We start from the raw sequence: 19,996 nt of genomic DNA on the forward strand, positions 1-19,996 counted from the left end.
CACGCCCTTACCCAGTCCAGGCTTCACTCTGCCCTGTGCTGAGCACCGTGGATTCACACTGGCTCCCACAGCAGGAGCTCAGAGCCTTCAAGCACTCTGCAGAATCATAGCCAGACCCCAGGAAAGGGTGTGGGCATAGGATAGACTTGGAGGTAACAGCAGCATCCCTATGATTGCACCCACTTTATTCTGGTCCATCCCTTTTCCTGCTTCTTATTTTCGCCTACTTGCATGTTAACTCTTATTATTTCTGGCTCGGCAGCGTCTCAAAGACACCTTCAAATCCCCATGTGCTGCACTGCAGAGCAAGATCCCCCCAGGCAATCTTTTTTTGACAACGATGTTTAAATGGGAAAGCGTAACACACATACAGTCAGGGTGCTCGTACGGCAGCCAGTGGTGCTTGCTCTTCTGATATTCGAAATGGGAATTACGCTGCTGACACTGCTGCGCTCGGAAGTCCTCAAAGTGCTTTGGACATTCTTCCATATTGCAAAGCTGGTACTCAAAACTGACACTGGCGCAATCTTGGCCACCATTGACAGGCCTAAGAGGGAAAGAAGCAGGCGCAGGAGGTGAGCTTGCAAAAAAAGGTGGTAGAACACGGAAACTGCAAAGCAGCATCTGTCTGTGTAACCAGACATGCAGATACCCCGTGTCCATGCCCATGCGCATGCCCAGAGGGCAGTTTCTGCAGCTGCAGTGGTGTGTGAGCACTGATAATTGTTAATGTGTAGTCAGATAGTATAATTGGAACACCTGCAAATTCTTGCATTTGTTGTCACCTAACAATAAGTCTTGCAGGTTGCAGTTTCCATACTCCACATCTGTGCCACACCTTTAGAGTTCCCAATATCATATAGGTGTTCTGTCAGAGATTGGGTTCGGGAGGTTTTTCACAGAATGTCCCACTTACCCAGCCCCTGCAGAGAGTCAGTTGACGGAAGAAAAAGTCCCTTTGTCTGTACGTGGCATGCGGTAGCTTTTTAGCCTGTCTCTGGTGCTCCTGGAAACTACTGGAATAGCAGTAGAGCCTCTGTGCACCCTCTGTACAAAGCTTACAACATTGGCTCTGAGTAATCTAATCTCAAACCTCGTAGCCACAACCTTGTCACTCCCTCTGCCCTCCCCACAGATGCTGAATCCACTGTCTTGCGTGAAGAACTGGCATGGAGCCCAGCTGCACTGAGTTCAGGTGTATGGTGTCCCTGTATGTCCGATCTGCTGCTATTCCAGTGGTTTGCATGGGCACAAGAGAGAAACGTACAGTAAAATCATTGCCCCCTAGCTGCACTGCAGGACTGTGGCCATCCCATTGCTCAGGTGTGAAATCTCACTCACACTTGCCTCCTGCACCTGGAACTCTGGACCAGCAGGAAATGCCAGCTCATCAGAGACTTCCAGACTTACATTGGATTGTTGCATTGGCGTGTTCTGAAGCGAACGCCAGTGCCACAGGTCCGTGAACAGGAGCCAAACTTGGTCCAGGATCCCCAGTTGCCATCCTGTTTCAGCTGATTAGCATTCTTCCACATGCAGTGTCCTTTATAGCACCACTGAGGACAGCCAGGGACAAAATAAAGAAGTCACATTTCAGTAATTTTACAAACAATGCGGATACAAGCACCCGGCTGGATTTCACTGTAACCATCACCCATAATAAGGGACAGCTGGTAGATGAATTGCCCTAGCCAAAGGCAAGGCCCCTTCCCTTGTGCTGTGACCCACAACACAATTATGCAGTGCAGGGCAGTCTGAGTGCCCTGTATACCTACTTCCTCCCTGGTTGCAGCACATAAAGCTGGATACAACCCAGCCTTTACTTAACCCAATAGGAATCGCTGTTCCTTTTTGGCTCAATCCCATCCTGACTCCACTCAGCATCAGAATTTTGTTTCAAATTACAGAGCCAAGGACCAGTGTAGAACATTTTTGCTCTAACTGTAGTGTTTCTAACATCCATCAGCACTGAGATAAAGGGTTAGTCATCTAGCAGTGCACTTTTTACTGTTGGGTCTGGCATGTTTGGATGGCATAAACAGCTTCTCTGTATCTCAGAGCACACAGAATTTGCTAAGCAAACATTTATCTGAGCGTAAGCATCTAATTAAAAAGGAGAGTAAAAAGCAGGGACCCACTGCTGGAGATATTAAAAGAAAAACAGTCAGTCCCAGGCAGTAGCACTCCATTAGCCACAGGATGTCTGGACCACAAGCACCAAGCGCATAAGAGTGACTATTTCAATCCCACAGTCAGAGCAAAGTCTGCCACTGTGGCTTCTCACAGCTAATTCCTGGGTAGTTTTCAGATGAAACAAGACCCCAAAATGTAACGCAAAGCCCTCAAGAAAACTCTGATGCAAGATGAGCCCTAAGACTCAGCTTCAATCTTCTGGCTCCTAACGCCGTTTTATAAAGCACACTGTGCTCTAAATGGATCCTAAACTGAGCCTTGAATAGTGCATATTGTAGTACAGCTCCTCCTTTTTCATGATTTATTATCCTCATTCCTCCCACTGAAGACAAGAACTTCCGGGATTAAGCCCCCAAGTGAAATCTGTTCCTTATATTGTCAAATTAAACAATACCAAAAACATCATGTACTCACTTTCCCAGGGGCGCATTCTGTGCCATCCAGTGGAGGCCCTTTCTTAGTCTTACAGAAGTATGGATTATCTGGATGGCTGCACCACAGCTGCTTGCATGGGTCAAAGGTTCGAAACTGAAATGTATTCAGAAGCCCAAGGCATTCATTAAATGAAATTAACAATCATGTTCTTGATACTGTCCATATCAGCAAACTGGGACAACATTTGCTATCATCACATCTATTAAACCATTTCACTGGTTAAAACTAAATTGACTAGAATACTACCACTATTTAACCTCAGCACTCTGACATCCCTCCATGAGAATTATTATCAATTTTTGTAAATACATGCACTATGGGCTCCTACATTTTCATGAAACCTCTTGTATGGTCCATGAGCTTGCACACGTTTTCCTGGCACTTCACACTTTCATGCTGTTTCAATACACTCTGCCTCTTGCAACACTCAAAAAATGGCTACTGAAACAGTTCAAAAGCAACTAGATAACATGATTTTAATCTTTAGCACAAACACTCTGGACGTACCGCTGTGCACATTTTGTAGCCAACCCCAAAATCAAAGCGGCATTGCTCGTCCATGGAGTAATTGATTCCTGGTAGTTCGGGAAGTTTGGGCCAATCATGTTCAAAGGGGTCATCAAGGAGACAGTCATAGGAGCTGTTGGAAGAGAAGCACAGAAAGCCCATAAGAATATGCAGTGATGTTTTTCCACCAACATAGTTACTCTCAGGCTGTCTCTACACTACAAAAATAACTTCGAAGTTCAACTTCGAAGCAAGCAACTTTGAAGTACAACGTCTACACACACCCTACTTCGAAGTTCAACTTTGAAGTCGGGCACTATTCCATTCCCGGGAATGGAGTAGGGACTTTGAAGTTGGGCTTCCTACTTCAAAGTCAACTTTGAAGTCAGGGAAAATGTGTGTAGACTCTCTGCTGGCTACTTCAATGTAGTGCCTAATTTTCAAGTTAGTTCTTAGTGTAGACGCACCCTCAGAAGCGTAGCTGTGTTAGTCTGTGGCTTCACAAAAAACAAGCAGACTTGGAGCACCTTAAAGATGAACAAATTTACTTACTGGGTAATGAGCTTTTGGGGCCAAGACTGACTTTTTACCCACAAATGCTCATTATCTAATAAAATGCTGCTGACTTTGCTTTTCTTAAAACACGTCAAGATGGAAGTGATGGGACTCCCACAAAGAAGATTTGGAAAGTGATTTCTGGTGAGAGATTGTACCTCAAAATGCAACCGTTGGTTTGGTTGCTGGTGTTCTGTTAAAGTGCAGGCGTATTCATTTGGGGCAGTGCCTTTTAAGACTGAATTCCTATTTAAGTTTACAAATCAGGAGCATGAATTCATCCCAGATCCACTGATACACAAATGTAGGCCTGTGACCCTCTCTTCAGCACAGAAAGGATCAGAAGTGCAGAAAATGTTCTGAATTGAGGACAAAAGTCAGCAGAGAGGACGCAGGATGATTGTTCAACAGCCATGCCGCCACTACCCATGTGCTCCCAGGCCCTCTAGGCCATGTACAAAGGGGGTGAATGCCCCCCGGAGGGGAAGATGGCATTGCTGTATGCATATCAGCTGCACAGAGTGCCTCCATCCTTCCATTAGCCTGACAGAGCTCTCCAAAACCTCTTGTGCTTGCAAAAAGGAGCTTTGACAGCTCACAGAGGTTGGGGGATCAGCAGAAGGAACCGTGTGAGCGGATACCCCAAAGTGCTATTTCATGTGCAATGACAGACACTGGCAGGTTCTTACTGTATGTATCTTTTGAGTTCCTGGCCACTGCATCGGGACCAATGGTAGCGATGAAAGGCAGCCTGCACCAAAGGAGCCATGACACTCCCCATAGCGGTCTCATCCCCACATCTGTTTCCTTGCCCATCGTGCTCCATTCCCAGCCTGAAACAAAGAGCTGCAGTCAGATGCAACGAAACCCGTGTTATTCTTACCAAAAAACGGGAGGGCACAAACAATTCCCATTTTGCATGCCATTTTGTGAAAAAGGGATTGAGTTTTTGCATCGTACAAATACCATTAAATGGGTTCTTACTATCGATGACAAAATAAACCTGGATGGAAATTAAAGAGCTCCCGAAAGATTATTTCTTAAATGAGTCTCCTCATTGATGTTATTTTTAATTAACTGAACAGGGCTTATTTATACTTGAAAGTTAATTCAGATTAAAGCAGAACATATAGTTCTCAGTAACCTGTGTGTGGACACACTTATTCCAGAATAAGCATATTTTGTTCCAGTTTAGGTAACCCACAATAGAATAGTTAATTCTCAATAACTCTGGTTATAGCCACACAGCCAAGTTACTTCGAGATAACAGCTATAATTTTGACATAACTTTGCTGTCATCTACACTACAGGTGCGTTATTTCGAAATCTCTAAACCTCACTGCTATTTCAAAATTGTTATTCCGGAATAGCTAGTTTTGAAATAGGACTGCTGTGTAGCCTCTATGTGCTGACAAGCCCTACACTTAGGATGATCCATGCTTATATTGTTTGTATATAAGTAAATAGTGATATACCTCCATTTAACACAAACAGAAGCCCACTTGTTCACAAATTTGTATGTCCACTTTTGCACACTCATTTACCATATGAATGAGGAACCTGGAATCTTAATCTTAAAAACCAGATCCTCAGTGACATTAATTCACCTAGGTAGCTAAAGGAAATACTTCACTGAATAAACCATTCCAGACTTAATTCTCTGAAACGTGACACATCTTGTTCCCAAGTCTTCCATTTTCGATTTAGCTGTAAAAATCCACACGAATTTTGCAAGATAGGATTTTCCCCCCATATTAACTTTCATTGTTTCAAGCTCCTGTGTCTGCCAAAGGAATAAGAAGTATAAAGAGAATTGCCATGTACGTAGCCTCTAAGGAGAATACAATTGTTTTGTGCAAGCAGGAGAATGAACTCCATGCTTTCTGTTGCTAGGTTGTAATAGTAAGACTTACACATGACCAGTTTCATGGGCAACTACAAAAGCGGAAGAAAACCCATCCTCGTGATTGAGAGTGCAGCTTCTTACGGGGTGACACATCCCAGTGACAGGAGCATATCCTGTTGAGAACAATACAGTTTGGGTTTGTTTCCTGTAATTTTTTTATTATTATTATTACTATTATTATTTGTAACCCACAAGATTTACTGTTTTTGCCTATAAAATCCTCTTGCTTCTCTTCTGCAAGATGAGTCTGCAAACGCCTGCCTCTATCTGAGTGGGAGAGGAGGTTGACGAACATCATCTGGAATGCAATGGTCTTGGATTCCATCATAGTTATTGTCTTAATGTCCTATTTCTCCATCCACTTCAAAGCAGTTTTTCCTCATTAAAATGATTACCAAGTAGATTAAAGAGCTGTGACAAGCATAAAAGCCTCAGACAGTTTATTAAGGGTCTACATTGTTTTGACACTTACAGTTTTACCACCAAAATGCATGAAACACGGTTCCAATCTAACTGGAAGAAAAACCTTTCAATAATAGTTGATTTTTTTTTTAAATTTCTTTGTTTGTTTTTGTGTCATGCCAGTATTAGTAAGGATTTTGGTAAGTATCCTTTTTTGTGTTGTCTCTCTTCTCTTCAGCAACATCAGAAGTCTTCCTATTAGGACAAGTGTATGTACTTAGAGCAGTATTTTTCAAAAGCACCTACTAGTTTTGGGTCTCACAGCTGAGATTCTTTAGTCTTGGCTGGGAGAAGTGGTGAGCACGCCACTCCAACTAAGGAGAAGAGCAGATGTTCAGCCCCTTTGAAAATAAAGCCCAGAGTGTCTCAAGATGGACATTCCAAAACTTGGCACATTCTTCATGAACAGCTACTGGAATCAGAAGTGTATTTTAACTCACCTGGGCATGTGCGAGCTGATAATATGAATTTCACAAAGGAATGAATGGCCACTACAGCTGTCAGTTATATAAATCACATGAAGTTGTTGCTCCATGACTAGTTAACAAATGTAACTAAAACTGCATCTCCAAAGAGAAAGCTGCACTATTAAACTGAGGAGCAATTTTAAACAGATTTAGTGGAATGGATGCAAACCCCGTTATGCAAAATCTTATTTCTATTTAAGGCCATGTCTACACGTGCCCCAAACTTCGAAATGGCCATGCAAATGGCCATTTCGAAGTTTACTAATGAAGCGCTGAAATGCATATTCAGCGCTTCATTAGCATGCGGGCGGCAGCAGCACTTCGAAATTGACGCGGATTGCCGGCGCGCGTCTCGTCCAGACGGGGCTTCTTTTTGAAAAGGACCCTGCCTACTTCGAAGTCCCCTTATTCCCATGAGCTCGAAAAGGAGCCCCGTCTGGACGAGACGCGCGCCGGCAATCCGCGTCAATTTCGAAGTGCCGCTGCCGCCTGCATCCTAATGAAGCGCTGAATATGCATTTCAGCGCTTCATTAGTAAACTTCGAAATGGCCATTTGCGTGGCCATTTCGAAGTTTGGGGCACGTGTAGATGTAGCCTAAGTGTGGTTTGTCGCCATGTGGCTTAAGTCAGTGTTTATGTTAAACTGGAATACGAATGTCTTACTGGGGTTTGCACTGTTTGAACTAAATGAGTTCAAACCCCAATTTAAATTAAACAAATGTCAATTTCTCACCCAATAGGGCAACGGGGCAATTGTTCCACAGCCCAGCAATTTAAAGTGGCCCAGGATGAGAGCTCTCCTGGCTGATGCAGCAGCAGTGCCTTGAGCCTGTTAAGGCTGTTGCTGGAGCACCACTGTGCTCCAGGCAGGACCGGGGGTTGAGTGCTGCAGTTTGCAAGGTGCTGAGGACTGGGTGCCTTCAGCACGCGGCCTTTTGGAAGCATGGAGCCCCCCCACCACACACACACCTTGCTCAGGGGCCTGGCATGTCTGTCAGCTCCCCTGCACATGCACAAGGCCTAACATCAGTCAGAGCACGTCTACATTACCCGGAAGATCAACCACATCAGGGTCGATCTTCCGGGGTTTAATTTTGTGCACCGGGTAGGGATGTGCAAAACTGAACTATTAGGAGTAACAGTCAACCCCTGTACTCCTCACTCTCACAAGGAGTAAGGGAGGTGGATGGGAGATTTTCTCCCATCCACCTCCCTGTGTGTGGATGGCTAGGTAAATCGGCTGCAGATAAGTCAATTCTAGCTATGCAATTGCTGTAGCTAGAACTGTGTATCTGCAATCAACTTAACTCTTTAGTGTAGAGCAAGCCTCAGTTAAGTGAGTCAAACAACTGGAGAACAGAAACACTGCCAGGTGACTTAAGAACAGTAGGTAACTGAGGTGATGCACACTGCGTACCTGATTGCAAAATTCACAATATTACCATTCAAACAGTCTGCAAAGCAAGAATTGGAGCTCACTGGGAATTCGCCAATGGAACATTCTTCTGACAGACAAGGTCAAACAGGTGAAATGGAAACATTCTGTGGAGGTAGTTGTGACAAAACCCAGGCTGGTTCTGTTGTTACCCTGCCTGAAAGACCCTGATTTCCAGCCAGCTTCTCTGCCTGGCTCCTCAGCAGCTCACTGAGGCTCTGGTTCTTTGGACAGGCAGGAACCTGGAAGCACCAAGGCTGCCCGAATCAGAGCCAAGTCCCGGAGCATTTCAAAATGTGCGGTTTTCTTTCCACAGCTGAATGAAGCCAAATTTTGAGTCATTAACATCCTCCATGATATGGAATTACCCCTCTTTGCACTGCTCTTTCAGGCGTTACAAAATGAAAAATACAATGAAATAGCACCAGCAAGCAGCGTACTTGAAAATTTCAAAATCTGTCTGCAGACAATTTTTTTAAAGGAAGAATTCACTGCCAGCTACTCTGTGGCTTCCAAGCCACTCGCCAGCATAGACTGTTCTGAGGAGATGTCCCATCCCAGGAAAGGCATTAGAGAGAATGTGCCTCTGGAATACAGCAGACTGCTCCTCTCCTTTGCTGGTGTGTTGCTCCATAGGCCAGCACAACACAATGACCCCGCCCCTGTCATCTCCACACCCTTTTTGAGCACTTCAGTTCCTCGGTGGAAAGCAGAAAAAAGCAGAACACGTATGCCCCATAGCACAAGAACTGCTACTGTGAGCGGTCCTTGAGCAGCAAGCCAAGGGGATGAGAAACTTCTTGCCTGCCTCATGCAGCCAGCCCAGGACCACTCATATTCTGACCATGAATGAATTTATTCTGCTACATACTCTTCACCCTGCTCTAGTGCAGACTACAGGTGCAAGAGGTGGGTCTACACAGCAAAGTTGTCTTGGAATAATGGCTGCTGTTCCAAAATAACTGTGTGACCATCTACACAATGCAACTGGTACTTCCAAATAATTTCAAAATAGACAGATTCTTTTAAATTTTGTAAACCTCATTCTATGAGGAATAGCACCTATTCTTACATAGGTATTTTGGAATAGGGGCTGTACAGACAGGGAGGTTACATCTACACTTAGAGGAATGCAAATGAGGGAAATTGAAAATGCAAATGAGGCACTGATCTATGTAGCTTGTGCTTCATTTGTATAATCTCTTTTCAAAACAGATGCTTTCAAAAGAAAGAAAGCAGTGTAGATGGGGCTATTTTGAAAATAAACCCCATCTTCAAAAGAACCTCTCTTCCTATTTTGTTTCAAAAGAAGAACGCAAGTGTAGACGTAGCTGGAATATGGGGTATTTCGAAATACGCTATTCCAGAACAGCTTATTCTGAAATAAAGCTGCTGTGTAGACACAGTTTTTCAGATTACAGCCCCGGGGAGCAGTGCTTCCAGAGGCTATAATCCAAAATAGGCTCTTTTGTGTGTGGATACACTATTTCAGAGTAAGTTTTGCTTATTTTGGGGGCATCTCTGTAGTATGGACATGTTATTTTGGAATAGTAACTCTGGAATAAATTATTCTGGAATAACTCTGTATTGTAAACACACCCAATGACTGCTTTTGCTGGATAGAAAGCTCAAGAAAAGATTCTGCATTATAAATACATTATGGATTGAGGGAAGAAGAGAGAAATTCACCACAGTTATACACGGTAACACATTTTCAGGCCTTCTTATAGAGACTTGTAGTTACTGGCAGTCATGTGGATTAAATCCTATACCATAATTTTATTGCCCATTACCTCAACAGTTAGCTCCTAGCATAAAAATGCTAACCTGCACATGCATTAACACAGTGATAGGTTGCCAAGAAAGAGGCTTCTACAGTAAAAGACGTGACAACAAAAACCAAAGCTAACTGCAAAGCATGTTGAGATTTGTTTTTCACATCAAAGAAATGGATTGCTGCTTACTAGAAATTGAAAACTTGTTGGAAAGTAACTTTATGACCCAGTTTGGCTAAAATGACAAGGGCTATCGTTCCTCATTTTTCAGGACACAGACTGCTGCAATGAAACCGGGAAGTAATTTCTCCCCAGGGTACAGTAACATACACCCAGCAGTTTGAGGGTTTTACACCGTCACCTGAAGAATTTATCTTTGGCATTATTGGAGACTGGATGAACAACTGGCTGGCTCCACAACAGTGTATGCTCACACTTACATATGTGCTTTTCTGTACAGGGATTGATTTGGTGTATCATTGCTTTGATGAATCATGACCCACAATCCCCAATTTTTAAACTCAATTAATACAATTTTCAAATCTTTCCCCTTTCTTTCAGGCATTATTAAAGCACAAATAATTCTGCAACGGACTGGGGGCTTTACCTTGCATACCGGCAGGCCCAAAATCTTGCCTGGTTAAAAAAATGGCGTGATCATGGTGTTCAGAATGACTGGGATCTGACTTCTGTTGCTGGTATGCCCAGCGGCAAACATTCTCCAGGCTTCTTGATGGATTTCCCCTTTCAATCAAGCTGATGGACTAGAAAAGAGCAATAAATTAGAATCAAGAGCTTAGTTGTGTGTTCCCTGACTTTAGAGTTAGGGCATTTAAAACAATTATTTTCTCCTAAGGTTTGCATCCCAGGTGAGTTGGTGAACACCAAGTGAGGGTGCAAATCAGTACACTAGCTTGTTATTCACTATCTGAGAAACTGGACACTGCTACAGTACACTTGAATTTCTGTAGTGTATCAAAGCACTCCTGGGGGCTTTTAGTGTGCTATGGCATGGTCCAGCCACCAGAGGTGGAAAAAGTATCCAAAAAGTTACCTGAGTAAAAGTGCAGCTGCTGGGGGGCGCGGTGCAGAGTGGGGGAAATGTACTTAAGTACAAGTCACTGGTGTCCTTCTGGAAAACTACTTGAGTAAAAGCATACAATGTACACACACATCGCATCTTTATTGTGCTCAAGAACCCAGAAGTGAACGTAGCTGCACTTTTACTCACGTAACTTTTTGGCTACTTTTTCCACCTCTGCCAGCCACCAAAGCAGTATGCGGCAAACTTGTGCATTGTAGATTCACAGCCTGGCATTGCTTCGACAAGCCCTCATGGAGCTCCTCTCCAAGCACCGAGGAATCACTCCTTGCCAGCTCAGGCCAGCCCTTGGCACCATCCTCTTGCTCCACAACTTGTGCATGACATTCCCCATGGGCTTGATTCATCACTGTTGGTCCTCTTGTGCAGTCATTAACCCCTGAGCAAGTGGGTGCAAAAAAAGCCACCCCATCATAACATAGCCGTTTTACAAGGACTCTGCACAAGTGTTAATGGCTAGGCAGACGGCAAGGTCCGTGGGGAACCAGGAGAGCCAGAGAGAATCATTAAGGTGTTTCTCCCTGTGTGCCTGTGTGGCTTCTGCTACTCTACATATACAAGCTCCGTGTGTTCCAAGTAATAATATTTTACCATTAAACATTAAAATGCCCTTTTCACCTACTTAAGTTTAATGGCCTATTCAAATGGAAGGATGTGAACATAACCAAACATACAGCAGACCAGGATGTTTCCTCTGGGCCTTTGAATAATGTCACGAACATTTATTACGAAGCCCTGTAAGTGTTTTTAAGAGGAAAATCAATGCAACGTATATCAAGATTACTCAGGGCAGAGCACTGGGGGTGCTCAGCATGACCCTGTGGGGAGACCTAATACTATTCTTGGAAAAAGGAAATAACTTCCTCGCTACCAGCCTGGCAGGGATATGCTGGCATGCCCTAATGGGCAAAGAGCACATGGCTTTCTTTGACAACAACTGGCTGGATTCATTCAGATCTTCTGCTGTCAGAAACTCGCAAGTGTTTTGGGTCAAGTGTGTCTGCTGTCGTCAAACAACCCCAGCCTCGCATCTGGTCATCTCCCTAAGGCTTCCTATAGGCCTGTTCTGGCCCCAGCTCTGCATCTGGGTCTCTCAGCAGTTTAATTCCCTCTCTGGAGGTTTATTGCTCTCTGATTATAAGCCACTTCTCCCAGGGACCCGGGACTACACACTACTCTGGATCCCAGCCAAGGGACCCTAAGAAGAGCAGCCATATGCCACTCCCTGCAGCCTCTCTGACTGGCTAGCCCTTTGCAGACTCTCCCATCTCTCAAGGCTGCTCAAAGGACTTTGCTCCACTGCTCCTTTTCCTGAGACGGGTGTGACAGGTCTCTGAGGCCTCCAGCAGTGGGCCTCTGAGACTGCTCCACCCAATCACACTCAGGCTGAGGGCTCTGATGGATCAAAGCTTGTTGATGTGAGGAGGTGTGGAGCCGGGGGGGGCGGGCGCATGGCAATGGTTTGCGTCAAAGGGGATCTTCTGCCCACCCATAAAAGGAATGGGACACAGAATACGTGGATTAGAAGAATCTCAGAAGCAGCCGGGCCCCTGTGAAGACTGTTTTCTCCAGGGGGTGTAATTTCCTCAGTCACAACTGCCACCCACATATTAAGGAGGATACAGACTGAAAACACCGGCACCACGTAGGCCAAATCAAGCCCAGCATATGCAGTGTGAAGCACAATTTAAACAAACCGGATTGGTGTGCTAGGGGAAGGTTATAGTGCACAAAGAGCCTTTGGCTGGCCTATAGTGACCCAGCTTGGTAGAGTCTAAAAGTTACTATTGTCTTCCAGCTACTGGTTTTTGATGAGAGATGAGTCAGGAAGGGGCACCAAGGAGAGCCGGTGCTGTTGTATGCGGCCTCTCAGAAGATTCTTGGGAGGACGTGGAGGAGTCTGGAACCGCATTCACCAGATTTGGGCTGAGCCTCAGGCAAACAGGTGAGCAGCTCTCAGAAGCTGCCCAGTGACTGCGTGCAGTGCAGGACCTCAGGCTCAGCCACGGCCAGTGCAATAGCATCCACCAGCTCCAAATTAACTGACAGAGAAATATAATTGTTAAGAAGCTTAATGACGCAAAATGCATTCAAAAGCCTTTTCACCTTTGCATATCCAAGCATGATCATTCGCACCAGCACCACATTTATGTGGACGCCAAGGGATTCATCGTGATAAATTTCGTTCACCTAAGAATGAGAGAAAAATTTTTAAACAAGCTAAAACAAATTGTACAGAGAGAATATTAAAGTGCACATATAATTATATACCTCAGATGCTTGTACAGTATAGCTGTACTTTGTTCAGAAGGAAATCGAAGTCTGAAAGTGTTTCCATGCACAGTACAATTCCAGTTGTAAAAAACCTCCCCACAAACGTCCTCATCAAAACCAAATGATGTCAATGAACGCCGAAAGGGACTGTAATGGACTTTGGATCATGCTCACAGTGAAACTGTTCTTTGGGGAAAAAAATGACTCTACTAAGTTCCAAACTTGCTAACTTTTAAGCACGTGCTTAACTTTACTCATGAGAGCAGCCCCATTGTAGACCTACAATTAGTTATGTGAGGAAAGTTAGGCACGTGCTTTAATGTTTGCAGGGTTGGAGACTAGCAGAGAGTAGAACAGAGGATCATTTTTACTTTATTTATTTAAATTTAAACCCAGTGAGAAATTTTAAGAAGTAAAGATTTCAATAATATAAAACAATTACAATCCACAGTCATAAAAACTGTTCAACTGGCTCATCACCTTCCTGTAAAAAAACAACAAAAAAATCCATATCCTTACCTTATCTTCCACAACCACTTGGTTCTCAAGCAACTTCGGGAATAGACTGTATATAATTTATATGGCACAAAACATTCCTAGGGATATTTATTATTATTTCCCGGGGCTTTCCATCATTGTTAGAGTGGCTCTTGGGGCAGCAGAAGACTTTTTCCCCCCACCCAGTCCACAATGGGCTTGCAAGCATGCCATCTCACCCCAGATACTGCAGGTGAGTTCTGGCACCTGTCCCCAGTTGCTTTGTCTAGTCTAGAGACTGCCTAACATTAATTATTTCAAATGCTTAGGGTTATTATGTGATTTTGGATAAAGCTTGTATGTTTTCTGCTTATTTTAAAAAATACAACTGTATTAAAATTCTATGCCCAAAGGGCCAAACCCTGCAAACCTCACTCAGCAAATCCTGCTGATGTCTGTGTGAAGTTTTGCCTCAGGAAATACTTCTGGATTTAGATATCTACTTCTGTCTGGGGAAAGACATGGATGTTTAGGCAGCAACCCGATATATATTCAGGCATGTGCTTAGTTTTAAGGGTCTGAGTTCACTGACCTCAAACTTAGCTTAAGTTCAATGGGAAAAGGACTTCCAAATCCCCCATGTGGCTTTGCAATTCTCAGCTGGAAGTTTTGAAGTCAACACTATGGCCATAAGAGAGAGACATAAGCACTGTATTCCAGCAGGCGTCTCGCTGAAACCCTCACATATACATTTCACCAAGTCAATGTGTGCCATCTAAAAATCTTTTAACTGTATGAAAAGACACAACTTCTACACATTTTGGAAGAGGACTTCCTATTCAAAAACAGCTTCCAGCAATCTACATGAAGACCCTCCTAAAAGAGAATCTCATAATACCACAAGACTCCAGTTACACAGGACAGTAAAAAGTACACAGGGAAGAAGAAGTCGTTGTACTGCTCTTGAGTACCCTTTGCAACACAATTTAGAAACCTGAACAAAATGCCGTTTTTTGCCCTTGTATGACTCTAGAAGGCACTGGGCTCAAAGGCAGAATTTCACCCTAGGTACTTCTTTAGAAGAAATTAACACCCTTGTCCCAAGGTTAAAGGTAAAAAGAGGGCAAAAATTTGAGGTTGTGGTATGAAAGGGATCAATAATTATACAGAGGGCTCAGAATCTTTTTTCTGAACCAAAGGTATGTCTGGGATGGTGGCAGAAGACAGTCAAGGAACATCTTCCCACACAGGTAAAAATTATGGGTTAGAACATCTGCAGATCATAAATAAAGTTACTCATCCTCCTCAAATGAAATAATATGTTATGGAGTAATTGATGCAAAATAAACAGCAGTGGTTAGAAGGAGATTTGGATATTTGTACATAATTATGGAGTTATTTTTTAGTCAGGGTAGGAAGAGACATACCTTGCATGAGAGGAGGGAGGGAGTGCCGTTCAGCTTTGTCTAGTCTGCAGGACCGGACTGAAATATATACTTTATGATTCTAAAAAGCAAGATCTTTCAGGATCAGTGTAGAATGAATTGTTAGCCACACACGTAATTCACACTGCCTGCCTTGTGAAGCAGCTACTGAGAGGTTAAACACTATATCTCTCTCTCCTGACAATGTGCATTATCACACACCACAATTGATTTTTGTAGTAAAATGAAGAAAATGTCCTAGTTTCACAATCACTGACAAATGCACCAGCTGAGGAACACTCAAGGAGCCAATTAACAAAAAGGGACACATGGCCTTATGCCTCCCTTTGCTGTCTTCGTGCTGGTGAAAGGTTCTGGATTGACTTGGAGATGCAAGACCAAGATGTTAATCTACAACGTAGACTTAGCACGGCCCGTGGCAATGCAAGGTCTCTTCCACATGTCCCATTAATGTACTGTAGGCAGTGTGGGTTACAGTACATTAATCTTACCTGAAGACGCATCTGAAAGGCTGAGGCATATGTTTGAGTGCCTGATCTATCTGCAGAGATGGTCAAGAAGAGGAGTAATTAATGCCAAGTATGGCAGTGGTGTTGATCACGTAAATCCAGTTCTCTAGAAAATGTATTTTTCTTACAGGCCACCAAACACCCCTGGCACTTTCTAACATCACTGTCAGAGGGTGTGAGATAGACTACAAACCTACAGATCAAAGGCTCCTGTGCCCCAGCAAACATTCCTGGATGAAACAAAAAAGCAGTTCTGTAGCCATCTCTGTCTAAGGGAATACTTCCAACACACCAATAAACATCAAGCTGCCCTGCTAAATTCGCCCCCATCTACACCAAAAAAAAGAGAAGAATTCTAAGTGGACTCCTCCCCTAACGGTCGTTGTGACAGTCTGGATTTCTATATTCAATGCTTGCGCAACCGTGCACAGTCTGATGTGCACAAACACCACCAAGGGACACACAATCTCAGCCGTATTGAATGCAACACTGTCCAGAGTCTCAAAACAAAACTCTGATGTTATAAACAAGCTGGCTGACAAACGGGGTGCTGCAGTCATCATGAATAAGTCAGACTATGAACAGGAGATGGCTAGACAACTCTCCAACATCACCTTTAACTGAGCTCTTTCCTCTGATCTCACTTTAGAATACCAAAAGAAACTATATCATCTTAAGGAACCTCTTGCTTCCCCTTGAGACCAAATTCACAAAGAGTATCAGAGAGGTAGCCGTGTTAGTCTGTATCTTTGAGAAGAACAAGAAGTCCTGTGGCACCTTATAGACTGACAGATATTTTGGAGCATAAGCTTTCATGGGCAAAGACCCGCTTCATCAGATGCGTGAGTGGGGGCGGGGTGTTGTCCAGAGGAGTATTTAAAGAGTGGGGTCCCAGTAAAAGGGAGGGCCAAAGCAGATAAGGTCTATTCAGCTAGGTGGAAATGGCCCATTATCAGTAGTATGTATCAAAAGAGGAAAAAACAACTGAGATCAGACAAGCCCATTGTCAGAATCTAATGGGGAGATATTAAGACCCAGGGCGGAGAATCTGTTTTTGTAAGGGGCGAGCCACTCCCAGTCTCTGTTTAATCCTTGGTTGATGGAGTCCAGTTTGGCCAGCGTAAATTGCCGTGGGGCATTGCCGGCACATGATGGCATATATTATATTAGTAGATGTGCAGGTAAAGGAGCCCCTGATGGTATGGTTGATGTGAGGTCCTGTGATGATATCACTGGTGTAGATATGTGAACAGAGTTGGCAGCAAGGTTTGTTGCAGGGCTTGGTTCCAGGTTTAGAGTTCCTGTGTTGTGATATATAGTTGCTGATGAGAATTTTTTTGAGGTTGGCAGGCTGTCTGTCGGCGAGGACAGGCCTGCCTCTCAAGGTCTGTGAGAGTGAAGGATCGTTGTCCAGGATGGGTTGCAGATCACTGATGATGTGTTGGAGAGGCCATAGTTAGGGGCTGTATGTCATGGCCTCTGGGTACCCATCTGGCTCTGTCAATCTGTTTCCTCACTTCCTTAGGAGGGTATTATAGTTTGAAGAAAGCTTGGTAAAGGTCTTGTAGATGTTTGTCTCTGTCGGATTTGCTCTGATCCATCAGACAGTGCACGGATGCCGTTTGGAGCAATGGAGGGTGACATAGGCTGACACCCACTATCGGCTAATAGGAGAATGTGGCCTCCTGGCCCATTGTTAACCCTGACACTGAAACGCTCAACAGATCTCTTGCTGCCACAGGCGTCTCTGGTGCAGTCAGTCCCAAGATGGCCTGTTAGGCTCTGGACTCACTGGCACCTCCCTTGGTGCCAGGGTCAATAATACCCACTTCTGTGGTGCCACAGGAGAGGAGTGCTTAAGTCCTGGCTGTCCTCAACTCTTATCCCCATGCCTAAATCCCCTAAATAAGTGCTGGTGACCTTCACACCCTGGTCATCTGCCTTATGCCCCATCTGAGGTACTGAGGGTGAGTGGTACTCCTAATGGATAGCAAGGCACTAGGTGCTGAGTCTGACCAGGCAAGCTCTAATGGAGGTCTTGGGTCCACCTCCATAAGCAGAACTTTGGCCTGGGTTCTCTGTCTTTCTTCAACTGAAGTTTGAAGTCCTTGCAGATCTGGCAACAATCCTGAATAGGAACTTCCCCTAAACACTTCATGCAGCTTCAGCCTAAGTTGCTTACAGGCAGCAGCCTAGGGAAAGAGATGCAGTGGTTGAAGCATGTTGAAGAGGCATCTCTTGGTACTGAGTAACCATAAACCTCCACAACTGGGTCCAAAAAAGAACACTCTCGCTAACTACATTATTAACTAAGTGCTAACCCTGTACACCTAGAAAACTAGTTTACAACAAACAAACAAAGAGCACTTGATAAGGCACGACAAACAATTCCAAGACAATCACTGGTGGTAAGAAAGTACTGAGGGAGCTCAGAGTGACTAGGTCTTTTAAACCAGAGTGCAGCTTACATGGAAAGACCCCTGTAGAGGCTCAGGCTGCCCTGACAGATACCACTAAGGGGAAAATTTCAGCAACTGCATGTAGGGTGTGTGCACACAGCTGAGAGGAATGCACGTCTGCAATCACTTGAAGAAGGCTGCATTAACACAACACCATAGCAACACAAAAGGGAAACTTAACAAATATCACATACAGAGCACACTAGGATCCAGGCTTGGGAATCAAAAGGCATTCTCTCACCCACATCCCTCTCCATCAAAGAAAGGACTCTGAATTCCCCCCTAACAGCGCTCTGCTTTCTAGCTGCCTAGCCATCAATGCTATTAAGGAAACCCAAGGTTAATGACTTTCAGTTCGTGAACTGCTGAGGTAATTAGCATTTCCTTTGTATCCTTAGATGCCTTTGAGATAAAACACTGATGTTCTTACACAGAAAGGTACAGTTATTCATTAACAGGGTTAACTGAAGACTAGTTGGTGATTCATAAATTGATTGATACCATCATTTATCTGCCTCAGTACAGCTCATGGCACTTTGCCATTTTTAAGAGGGTTTGACTTAACATTCCTCTCCCACCATCCCTTCCTGACAGCCGTTAATCACTGAATTAATACAAAAGGCCAAAGGTGACCCTTGGTTACACCCATTCAAGGTCACTGGCTTCCAGGAGTATGACTGGATGAAACTGCTGGCAGAAATAGGCCCACAGATTTTCAACCCAAGAGCTTCCACAGTTGTGGTAGCTCATGTAACATACATGGGTGAAAAAAAAGTGTGAAATGGCCCTTGGACTCACACGTCCATAACCATTCTGGTCCAGCACTTGAACAGAACAACTCTGCCCATATTTAGAAAGCTAGCTCCAAACCTAGAGAGCCACACAATATAAGCCAGTACACTAGTCAAGCCCCCTGCATCATCAGAAGGGATGAAGTTATGATTATGATGATTGATAAAATTTTGCACCTATTAAGCAGTGTGGAGATTAGCCCTGAATTTTGAAGGGGAATTTCAAAATCTCCCCTGCGACAACTTTAAAGTGCTGGCTTGTGTGTAGCTGCGTGTCAGCTGCGGGTACTTTGAAGGGCCTGTGCTACTCCGAAGTCCCTTTACTCCTCAAAATTCGAAGTACCCACAGCTGACCTGCAACCACACGCAAGCCAGCATTTCGAAGTTTCACACTTCATTAGTCAAAATCACCCACGCAACGACTTTGAAGTACTGCATATGCACCACAGCACTTCATTAGTAATCTCCTGACACCCTTATTACCATGCCCCCTTTGAAGTTCGAGGCTAGTTGATGCAGCCAAAGACATTCCACTTGCTTGTAAGTCTGCTCCCATGAGAGGATCAGAGTAAGATACGCCCCGGCAATGATCAAAATGTGGAACTATGAGAAGCAAATACAAGAGATATTTTTCAAAAACATTTCATAATATGTATCCATACCAAAAACCCAGCAGAGACACCGTATTTCCAGGACCATTAGCTAAGGGACCCTAGTAACTAAATGTTGAGTGTAAAAAAAAAAAAAAGATTTTTGGGCTATTAAAAATTACAGAAAGCTACACTGGTGCCTTATGTGCATTATTTTCAACACTAGACTATATCATAAGGAAAGTTTTTACTGCAATTTTCAGTTTAACCAGCAAGTTGAATAAAAGGTTCTTATGGTACTTCTGTATCTTCACATTTCAAAATCTTGACTCTGAAGACAAGACTATTTCACAACTATGTACTGCATCATAATAAAAAAAAAGTCTCGAACTTTTAGATTATTTACATAAAACTTTAACATAATGGTAAACATTTTACTTTAGACGTATTCTGTACTAAAAGTTTATTACCAGCAGACAGAGCAATCTACATTTTAGAAAACATGAAACTTGAAACTGTTTTGGGATATTAAATCTATTTTCAAAATATGTTGGTTTTAAAACTAAAAAAGCCAATCAAAATTCTGAGGGCATTTCAAATTAAGGTTTGTTAT

At 43.7% G+C, this 19,996-nt stretch overlaps 1 protein-coding gene across 2 annotated transcripts in view; it reads right to left on the reverse strand.

The window, feature by feature from the left end:
• Positions 1-19,996, reverse strand: part of ADAMTS3 (ADAM metallopeptidase with thrombospondin type 1 motif 3) — a 210,730-nt gene that overhangs the window by 24,372 nt on the left and 166,362 nt on the right. For both annotated transcript variants that reach the window (XM_074993798.1, XM_074993799.1), the window contains 8 exons: positions 12,945-13,028; positions 10,344-10,500; positions 5,604-5,709; positions 4,380-4,523; positions 3,136-3,268; positions 2,608-2,721; positions 1,411-1,556; positions 372-547 (listed from right to left, as the gene is read on the reverse strand). In XM_074993798.1, the coding sequence (XP_074849899.1) occupies positions 372-547; positions 1,411-1,556; positions 2,608-2,721; positions 3,136-3,268; positions 4,380-4,523; positions 5,604-5,709; positions 10,344-10,500; positions 12,945-13,028 (1,060 nt within the window). The remainder of the gene's footprint in view (positions 1-371; positions 548-1,410; positions 1,557-2,607; positions 2,722-3,135; positions 3,269-4,379; positions 4,524-5,603; positions 5,710-10,343; positions 10,501-12,944; positions 13,029-19,996) is intronic.

The sequence above is a fragment of the Carettochelys insculpta genome, chromosome 4, assembly GCF_033958435.1.
Source record: "Carettochelys insculpta isolate YL-2023 chromosome 4, ASM3395843v1, whole genome shotgun sequence".
Taxonomy (NCBI): Eukaryota; Metazoa; Chordata; order Testudines; family Carettochelyidae; genus Carettochelys; species Carettochelys insculpta.